Source organism: Odontomachus brunneus, unplaced genomic scaffold (assembly GCF_010583005.1).
Source record: "Odontomachus brunneus isolate Ranch 3 - 2012 unplaced genomic scaffold, Obru_v1 Obru_scaffold_086, whole genome shotgun sequence".
NCBI lineage: Eukaryota > Metazoa > Arthropoda > Insecta > Hymenoptera > Formicidae > Odontomachus > Odontomachus brunneus.
The window spans coordinates 1180915-1191557 of record NW_022639536.1 but is presented as its reverse complement, the minus strand read 5'-3'; the positions used below and the strand labels follow the sequence as shown (position 1 = coordinate 1191557).

The 10643-nt window shown below is 32.1% G+C and overlaps 2 protein-coding genes across 6 annotated transcripts in view; one reads left to right on the top strand and one right to left on the bottom strand.

The window, feature by feature from the left end:
- The first annotated feature begins 230 nt into the window (after positions 1-230).
- Positions 231-4558, top strand: LOC116847960 (Golgi SNAP receptor complex member 1). Of its 3 annotated transcripts, XM_032823615.1 has the most exons (6): positions 231-500; positions 831-956; positions 1719-1894; positions 1967-2148; positions 2271-2339; positions 3558-3795. In XM_032823615.1, exons 2-6 carry the CDS (start codon positions 923-925, stop codon positions 3793-3795), a joined length of 699 nt encoding a protein of 232 aa, XP_032679506.1. In that variant the 5' UTR covers positions 231-500; positions 831-922. The 3 variants fall into 3 exon arrangements, with proteins under 3 accessions (XP_032679506.1, XP_032679505.1, XP_032679504.1); XM_032823614.1 differs by lacking the exon at positions 231-500 and having other exon boundaries at positions 636-956; XM_032823613.1 differs by lacking the exons at positions 231-500; positions 831-956 and adding an exon at positions 1006-1227 and having other exon boundaries at positions 3558-4558.
- A 212-nt stretch (positions 4559-4770) lies between these two features.
- LOC116847959 (protein strawberry notch-like) overlaps positions 4771-10643 on the bottom strand; it is a 30152-nt gene continuing 24279 nt past the window's right edge. For all 3 annotated transcript variants that reach the window (XM_032823609.1, XM_032823608.1, XM_032823607.1), the window contains exon 17: positions 4771-8034. The gene's annotated coding sequence lies outside the window, so the exon portion shown is untranslated. The remainder of the gene's footprint in view (positions 8035-10643) is intronic.

Below are 10643 nucleotides of genomic sequence, written 5' to 3'. Positions count from 1 at the left end.
AGTTAAAAAAGTTATAAACCATAATTTCTTTAATAATTTTAGAGTTATAAATTTGCCGTTGCTATGTTTTTTTTACAAAATACTCATCACTTGACTTGGTCTGCTGTTTATTTTTTTGCTGAGCACAATAATATAATTCCCCACCTACACAAGTAATAGCATTATTTACATATTCATTTAATGTTGATGGCAAATTTATAATTCTACAATTATTAACATTAAACAAATTGTTTATAACTTTTTCAACTCTTATACTCAAATTTAAAAATATTTTTCACTTAAAATATTATTACAAGATTAATGTTTTTCTTTAATACACTGTTTCACAATCACAATCACAATAACTATTTGTTTCTTTCAATTATACATCAAATCATTACTTTTTGACACCACGTATATGCCATCCTTCTGATCTCGTAATAAGTGGCGGCGCTGGTGTGTCAAGCAGTGGTTGTCTCTCTCCTGAAGTTGGGACGCGTTCCGAAATCAACCAAAAATCGGTGCACAAACCTTTCAGATCACGAGTGTACATACGTCATTAGGCCTGTTCTTTATAGCTGCACTGCTGAACTAGTGCAATAAGTTAGAGTGAGAAAACGTATATTTGTCTCACTTCAATATATTGCACCAGTTCAGCAGTGCAACTATAAAGAACAGGCCTATTGATATCTTCAACCGCATTGTAGATGATTCTTAAAAAAGAAAAAAAAGAAAAATTTATTAGAAATTTATGAAAAAGTGCACAAAGTACAGCTAAAAAGAATAGATCCCAACGATTATAATCACATCTGCATATTTGCTTATCGTCCTGCTGTGTCGTCATTCATTAGCTGTCATCGTGCGTAGTGAGATTGCTGACGAACCTAAAGGAAAGCGTGTTATGTGGTGATAAGTTCGTGGGCGACTTTCTGATTCGCGATAAATGGCTAGCTCATTGGGCGCGATCGACTGGGAAGGTATCCTAGAATTGTTTAAAAAAAAACTCGAATATGTCGTTAAACAATTAAGAAAAAAATTAGTTCTGTGTTTACCGAACAGTAACTGTCAAAGGGCACAAAAAGCCACAAGATATCTAAAAAGTGTTCATATATATTTGGAATATTCTTTTTCTTCACGTATTTTCACATGTTTGTTTTGTCCGTCCTGTCGTTTCTGTTTTCACTGTTTACGATACGCTTATAATGTTACGTGCTTTGTTGTCTGAATGTTGCAAAGTTCTGCGGCAATGTTCGTGAGTTTGTTTTTTATAAACTGTATTACATTTTTCTCGTCTAGTTTCTTTTTATAAGATATGAGTTTCTTTGTTTTTTATTTTATGTCTGCAATTATAACTGGAATTGTACACTGTTCAACCCCTTATATACATGTAAAGTTATACATAATATATTTAAACTTTTGTAAAATATACATAGATCACGTCATAATAGTCTTGACATATGAAGTTATACACTTCAAGAGTACATAATCTCATGGGAAGATTTAAAATGGGGTAATTTTTAATTGGGGTAATTTTATATATTACGGTTATAATGCTGTTCTGTATATTCATACTAGTCTGAATTTGAAGAAATCAAATAAATTATTGTAATAATTACATTTTAAAACGTGTACGACATTTGTATATATGGCTTAAACAAACGCAACTGAAAACAACAAATTTCATTTATAAATGTTTTTCATACATACACACATATATATATGTATATATAATGTTTTAGATTTGAGAAAGCAGGCGAGACATCTAGAAAATGAAATTGATGCAAAGTTAGTAGCATTCAGTAAGCTAGGCATAAATGCTGGCGCCAGACATGTCAATGCAGATGAAGTACCTCTCATGGATGAGGAACACGTGTTCGAAAACATGGCCTCAGAAATTGAGACATTGCTTGCCAAAGTAAGCTTTTTCTATCGTTTACTGTGGGTATTTTCTTAAATAAACAGATTAATTAACACTTGATGTATGCAGTTGTTCTCTATAAATGAGAGGATGAGTGAATTACAACCAAATGGAGCAGCTATGTTACATACAATGCAACGTCACAAAGAGATACTAAAGGACTATAAACTAGAATTCAATAAGATTAGGAATAATTTCACAGCTAGGAAAGACCGTGAGGATCTCCTAGGCAGTGTTCGCAAGGAAATAGAGTATGTATAATTGTTATTGTTTCTATATGAATATTACTCACATAATTATATTCTGTATAATAATCACACAATGTTATGTCAATTAAATTTTTTTATGTCTGTCTTACATCTATTTTATACAGCAATTACAAAAGTGCTAGTGGACTGAATCGACGAGAGATGTACCTTAAAGAAAATCAACATATTCACAAGTGAGTCAGATATTAGTGAATACTTTTGCAATGTTATCTTACTTATGTAAGGTCGTGTAATAACTAGTTAATCAATTAAATCTTAATATCTTTTGACTTAGTTAATTTAAAATGAGTCAACTTTTAATTTAGTTATTTTAAAATGTACTAATTTTAATTTATTAATCTTTTTATATAAGTTAAAATTCTCATTAATGTTAAAATCATTGTGGGCTGCTTACAATGTAGAATAAGAAAAATGAAAAATAATGCAAGCAGAATTTTTTTCATCTCTCTGAATGCCAGTATTTTTTTCTTATATGAAATCTTAAGCACAAAAGAGTATTTTCTTATTGGTATTTTCTTATAAAAGATTACCTTTTCATTATTTTACATAAATTAAAAAAAATCTATGATTAAAAAATCAAAAACATTATATAATTAACTTTTAACTTTAATAAGTTAATTTTAACTTAACTTTTAATTAAGATCATTTTTGTTAAGGTAAATTTTAACTTAAAGAAGTTAGTTTTATAAGACATTAACTTTTTTAAATTTAACTTAGTTAAAATATTGATTTATTCAATTTTGCTAATATTACTGGTCTTTGACAAATAATTAGGATACATATTTTATTATATGTTTTGTCACCATGTTATACAGGTTATTTAACAATTAATGACAAACCTATAACTAGTAACCTGTAACTATAACCTGTAACTAGAACTCATCAAACTGGACACAAAATTTTATCGCGCCCAATCATATACTAATCTTTTTTAATTAATGACTAAAAATGTAGTTATTTGCAAAATGATTAAGAACTTTTTTTGTTCAGTTTAACTTAGGCCAAGTTCCACAACATTCGTTTAATTTTAACTACTGGTTAAGTCCCAATAGATTGATTAATTCTGATTAACTCTTCTTAATGTCAAATGCGATTGGTCAAGTCCAATGGAATAACCAGCCAGTTAAGTTAACTGGAGATTGTGGAAGTGGGCCTAAATATACAAGCACATGACAACAGATGTTGTTATAACATCATCTACTATATTGCGCATAATCATCAATCTTCTTATTAATAACTTAAAATTTTACAGTGGTTTACGAAACAATAGAGAAATTTTGTGTTCAGTTTGATGAATTCTACATACAAATGTGTCATTAATTGTTAAATATCCTGTATACTTTGCATGAAAATCTTGCAACATCGACGTTTTACAGTTGTTATACTTTTAGCTCGGATCGCTTAATCAACGATCAGATAAGCATAGCGATGGAGACACGAGATCATCTAATGACTCAGAGGCAGGCATTCAAACGTATACGAACCAGATTCAACGACATTTCTAATCGGTTCCCGGCGGTGAATAGTCTACTACAAAGGATAAATTTACGTAAAAGAAGAGATTCCGTTATACTCGGCCTTGTCATCGGAGTTTGCACATTTCTGATGCTTTTATATGCCTTTCATTAGACATTGTTAGCGCACAGATGCTGCAAAACAATATCTGTACTTCCATCCTCCTCAAATAACAATTACTCACAGGAATACATACACATTTTAAGGCAAAACTCGGAATAATTTGCCTATTTTAGGCGATTTTCGGGAGCTACGCCTTCTATCTTCCTTTGTCGCGCGGTAGGCCACGCAACTGACGATCGCGGCTCTCAACCTCAGAGCCGTTCAGATTATAAAGAACGCATCTATGTAATGAGCGATAAAGATAAAATAACGTATTATCATGTACAAGAATTGAGTCATGCGTTAGCATTTATCAGTGCGCTTCCCGAACGCAGTTTCGGTAGGCTACCACATAGATGCGCCCCTTGTAATTCCAACGGGCCCCAAGGCTGAGAGCCGCGACTGTCAATTGCCTGCCGCGCGGCAAGGAGAGATAGAAGACGTAGCTCCCGAAAGTCGTCTGGAATGAGCAAACTATTCCGAGTTCTGTTTTAAGAGATATCTTGAGATGCAATAAGCACATAGAGGATTTAGTTATTTAGAATGTGCGAGATTGTATATGTGCGTATATATGGCGTGAATGCTCGAAAATCCTCTCTTCCCTTTTTCCCTTCCTTTGACCTCCTTTTACTCTTACCCACTTAAAATTGAAGTGAAAAAAATTTACCTGTACAGTTTTTTTATACCAAGATATAAAATGTGGACGTGCAGTATAAGCAAATAATTAGTCCACGTTCGATATGTTAACTTAATAAACGTTAAAGTATATATGTAATTTTGTTTTTGTTATTAATGATCCGATTTTCCAACCTCTTCTCTCGCGAATATAAAAAGAACGAATAATTAATTGAATCACAGTTTTCTAATAATAATTAGTGTCACGTGTCATGAATAGGAGCAATTAATTGTTGACCCTACATCTTGTTTGTGACAATTGCAAAAAGAGTTTCCTTAATTATGTAATTGTCGGCAAAATAATCTGCACACTTTGCGATAAAATCACTGTATTTTGTATCTGTATAAACCAATCTTTTTTACGATTTGCACTATGTAACATACTTTGAAATAACAAGAATAACCGAATAGTCATTGAACTAATTTCAACGATTGATAAAAATGCTGGATGTCACAGTAGATCGATTTTGAGAAACAATGAAAAACGAACACAGACGAAGTTGGGACTTCGAGTTTTCCGACCGCGATAGGGATGATGGGGACATCGTCGTCGTTTCGAATAAAAATTATTCGTTTTACATACACAGAAACATTTATACACGTATATATACACGCACACTTGTTCACGAAAATGTGAGTCCATGGAAACACAGCACATTACGAAAAAGAAGAAACTGTCTCACTAAGGAAGCGTGACGCCTGTTTCCACGTGCAACTAGATACCGCATTTACGATACCGCGCTAAGCAAATAGGAACTCAAGCGAGATTAATAATAAAAATACCCAATGCAACACGCGCCTTTCTCGTAGTATTTTATACAGCCTCTAATGTTTATATATACACTTCGCTCGATCTCGTTCACGTACAAAATCGCATTGTGACTTTCGAACGCTGGTGTCTCGCGGCCAAATTTAGATTATTTCTATTTTTTATGTACTTGACGTCATTCATTGCAGACCACGATATTGAATTATGAAATATTCGTTTCACGTGTGAAAGTAACATAATAAGTAGTTAGTATCGTGTGTCACGAATGGAAGCAACAACAGAGCAGGGCGATCGTAAATCTTTTCCTTTAGGATGAATTTGCGAAATTTTCAAATAGTTAAAGAATTTTCACTTTTTATAAGTTTATACCAGAATAAAATATTCACGATCGATCCCACATAAAAGAATTAAATCTACGGCGAAATCTCACGCAAACATTAAACATCGCAAGCACTTTTTTTCTCTTTATGTCCAATATCGTGAAATAGAGTTCATTAAATACGCTCATCCACGCTCATACATCGTATATGCATTATTTTACAATCAGATATTGTAAAACTTTTCTCCTCTGTTCAGTCTCTTTTCTATTGATGCGATATGTAGCTGTTATCCACAGAGGTTCTCTGTCATATATTAGCATTTTCATAACGACGATTTTTCGCTCGACGTGGATAACCGTGAAAACAGGTAAATGATGAATCTCTCTTTTTTTTCGTCATATGCAGATCACAAGCATAAGAATTAGATTACTAAATGAGGACTCTATATTCACGAATTGAAGTTCTATAATCAATTGGTTTCTCTACGCTCTTTGAAATTTTATTCATTATCATAAAAGATAGATTGCGAGGCCCATAATCCATTCACTCGTACGAAACTCAGCAGTACTCGTTCGCTCGTGAACTCGCCCACACGCACACGCGTACAAACGTAGAACAGACACTTATCCAATATACATACAGGCCGCACTGATTACTAATGTGTATGTATCTGAATATAAATATAACGGTTGTATGTATTCTATTTCGATCTAATTCTTTTTTTCTTTTTTGTTTTAAAGCTAACTATAAGTTATAGGTTGACGATCGTCAAGAGACGAGGCGTAGCGTCATGTGTCGTGAGAATGTGCGAAATTCGAAAAATATCTCGCTAAAGCTGCGCTATCATTGAGGTATACGGCGTAACCACGCGAGAGAAAATAAAAATACGGATTCAAAAATACATTTAGTCTTTTGTGTTAAATCATGTAAATATCACATAACCCTGCCTTACAATACTGTAGTAAAATTAAAATTTGTTTAACGATAATACGTCGTTCCCAGCTTTCTTGCACGATTAATTAATTATATATTAATTAATAATAATTACCAATAATTATTATTAATAATAATAATTATATTAATCAATAATAAGTTACATTATGCGAAAGATGTAGTCGGGATTGCGAGTTGTCATGGTATACTGAATGCAGAAAATGAGAAATATACTTCTCTTCAATCGATTCGTATCTTGTCGAAATAATAAAAAAGGGGAAAAAAGAAATAAAAGTAAATAATTTAGTACTTGTACGTTAAGTAATCCCCCTGCATCTTCCAAGTTTGAAAAGGTGCGCAGCGTGTGTTACCTCGTCTCCCCACAGTTGTGGGTAATATTTAATAGTAGTTTTGCAGCGATAGCTCACTAGTACTAATATAGTATTAGCAGTAATTTATAATAATAATGGTAGCTATAGTAACGGTAGTAACATATGTGTTTGTATATGTATGTAAATGTGTATGATCAGCTCTTTTTAATTGCTCTCTTTAACGATCGGTATAACAATCAAAAAAACGAAACTACAGTCGCGTATACATTTGTATTTCTTCCAGAAAAGATCGATTGTGCTATCGACTCATTATTCTTACATCGATCAACGCTTATTATGTTTGATCTAGGCTGACTGGCGCTTGTTCCGATCAGCAACAATCGATACTTATCGGAATGACACTACTTAAAAGTATGCACTATCAAGCTAATTCAAATAAATCGAACGTGTCTCTTAGATCATATTGGCAATCGGAATTGCCTATTATATTTTTCGCTTCCTATATGTAATCGCGTCCTTTGCCATTCCTCTAGATCAGTTTCTCATTTATCATGGACATACGATGCAAGTCTACTTCTTTTTTCTTTTTCAAGATTTTCTCACGAGAGGAACAGCAGCAGTATATTCGCTATACGCACCACACGCTACGTCCGCCAGAATCTCAGGCGAAAATATGATAATCAACGGCGACGATGTAAAAAATAAACTTCCTCTTCTGATCGTATTCGGCGTAGCGGTGAAGGCGTCTATATAAATATATATATATATATATATATATATATATATATATATATATATATGTGTGTGTGTGTGTGTGTGTGTGTGTGTGTATGTGTGTATGTATTTACGATATAATAAGGGATTTTAGCTAATTAGAAATCTACATTGGTATTGGCGGCAGGGTGAGTGCTACAGTACCCACAAACGATAGACAATCGCGCAGACTCGTGAGAAATATTTAAGTTGTAAGTTGTGGCTTCAGTTTTTCAGCTCGCTCATCGGTTGAAAGCGTTCGCTTGTTCGTCGCATCGTCAGAAGTCAAACGACATGAAGTCAAACGTCGATGACTAGTAAATTCAGTTTGGAATCTACTTGATGCATCGATGATTCCAGGCAACTCACACGACACGTGCGCGTACGCAATGCATTCCTCCTCGAATCCGGGAAGGGAGATTTCCAGTCGCAACGTCACATCGATAATCTTGCTTGGTCCTATTTATACCTATAAAGGTAGAACATTATTTGTATAACTTATAACTTAACACGTTGATGCATTAGTTCACAAATATGAATTATACTATAAATAATATTTATTTAAGTGATTTCTTAAAAAAACAAATAAACTGCGTCGTCTACGTTCCTTATTACAAAGTTATTGATGTATTTAGGGAGATCACAGATGTGTTAAGGGAGTGTCATACATAAAAACTTTACTGACAAAATACTAACTTTTTTCTACAAAGTCGTATTAGTTGTACAGAATTACAAATGCTTTTACACTATAAAAGTACGTGCAAAAATGAATTGGTGCATTGCTCAATATGTGACGAAAACGATAATAAATTTCAAAGATAAAATCTCGAGTTGTCAGTTAGCGTAATATTTGTCTAATCCAAAAGTTTTGCAGCTTGTACATATAAAAAATGTACTTGCTCTAATCAGAAAAATTTCAAAAACAATTTCTATCAATTATTTTCAAAATTTAGTTTGTAAATTTAAAAAGATACAAAAAGTTTGCAGAAAAATTTATAAATACGTGTGGTTAGGTTTTTCGCCAGATAAAACCGAGCAGAAAATTAGGATATTTCAATCAGGATATTTCCGGATATTTTTCAATCAGAGCACTACAATTTTCCCTCAGAAGACATTTCAACGTCAGAATATTTAACGTTTATATGCGTATGTATATAAGCAAAATTCTTGGGAAAATAATATTTTTGCAAAAGATTATCTCGCACTGGCTGCACGAAATTAGAAATGTTTTTGCATAGTAAATATAAGTACGAAAATGAAATGGAACATTGCGAGAGACGGATAAAACGAGAAAGAGAAAGAAAGAGAGAGAGAGAGAAAGAAAAGAGGAAAATAGGAAGGAGGATAAGAAATATATAGAATTTCTAAATGTTATTATCTATAACTGAAATTATTGGTTTTATGTATATACAGGATGTTCATTTGAAAAATTTCAACTTCAATATTTTCTAAAGTATGTGTTGTAAGAAAAAAAAATTGAATATAGTTTTAGAGTTTTAGAGGGGATATGGCGACCTTAAAAACTACGTGAACTATGGTTTTCAAAGTCAACTTTTTTTCTTAAATGAAAAGGGTATATTTTTCATCGCAAAACTTGAAAAAACAAAAAATGTTGTATCCAAAACCCTTTAGGATTAATCTTTTTAATGTTTTTACTGAGAAAATATCAGAAAAAGTTAAAATACGTGTATGCCTTATAACCTTATGTGTATACGTTGCGTGCTAGTGTGTGAGAAAAAGGGAATGAGGAAAGAAGAAAAAAGAAGAATGATTACAGTTTGTTCTTTCATTCATAAATCATTCTCAAAATACTCACCATTTTTCTTCATATACAAATAAATGATATTACCACATAACGCGTGATTAGACAGTCGAAATATTAAGCAGATCTTAACTTCGAAGTTATGTTTACATTCATGAGAACGCGAATACCTATTATACCTACCTATCTACTTATCTACTTATATTTAATTTTGTTTAATTTTTCTTCGAAATTGTTTGCTTCGGGCTTTCCTAATTTCTCTTTAAAATTCTTCTTGAAAGAGTTATTAAATAAGCATAATATAATACGATATAGACGAAAGAACAGCGTAAGAATGTTTTAAATTAGAAAATCTATCCGGCGCATGTATTGGCACCGTCAAACATTATTAACCTCCCAACAATATTAAAAATATTCACTTAAGATCAGTGTTGAATCTTATTTACCTATTAATATATTTTAATATGTTGTATACTTTCGAGAGTCTGTGTATCATAAAAGTTATATTTATCGCGCTGGCAAACAACACGCTATCGTTCCGAAACAATTATTTATAAGCGTTGCGTTACAAAGAGTATCATCGAGGTTTTAGTAATCGAATTGGTATGGCATCCCGTCTGACAAATGCAAGGGTCCAAATTCAACTCCTGTCTAAGATGATACTTTTCGCATCTATAATTAGGAATCAAAGTAATGAGGAATCTCGGGTTAATTAAAGTTGTTAATTATATTAATATTTAGAATTGGGATTCTCAAGATCGAATTGACGTGGAAAGTTAATTCACCGCGTACGTTTGAAAACTAAAAAACCTATATATCCGAAGCATGCGTTCACACTATCAAACATTATTTATTATCCTTCTAACATTACTAAAAATATTCGCTCTAAAATCAGCGTTTGGTTTTTATTTGTCTATTCAGAGTTGCTACAGAAAATCAATTTAGAAATTCCCTGACTTTTTCATGTTTTCCAGACGACAGTGGAGAATTTTCCATGACCAAATAAATACCATATAATCTTCAATTTTAACCTTTCTTCAATTTTAACCTAGCAACAGATCTAAGATAATAGAATTGTACAGATAAAGTAGCTTATATTATTAAAAACAATACAAATTTAGTTTAATAACATAATATTTTTGAAAATGCACATTCAGGCTAACAAAAATTATATAAGTATTGGAAAAAAGAATACAGATATGAAACGGAAAAAGATGATTGAGTGAAAAAACGCTGAGTAAAATATAAATTTTAATTATTTTGTTAATATATATATATATATATATATATATATATATATATATATATATATATAT

What these genes read in the sequence shown, in the direction of transcription:
- LOC116847960 (XM_032823613.1), top strand. Translation starts at nt 1,182, where the DNA reads ATGTTACGTGCTTTGTTGTCTGAATGTTGCAAAGTTCTGCGGCAAT. An exon ending in TTGCAAAGTTCTGCGGCAAT is followed by an intron (nt 1,228 to 1,718) that starts GTTCGTGAGTTT and finishes ATAATGTTTTAG; the next exon opens with ATTTGAGAAAGCAGGCGAGA. An exon ending in GAAAATCAACATATTCACAA is followed by an intron (nt 2,340 to 3,557) that starts GTGAGTCAGATA and finishes TTATACTTTTAG; the next exon opens with CTCGGATCGCTTAATCAACG.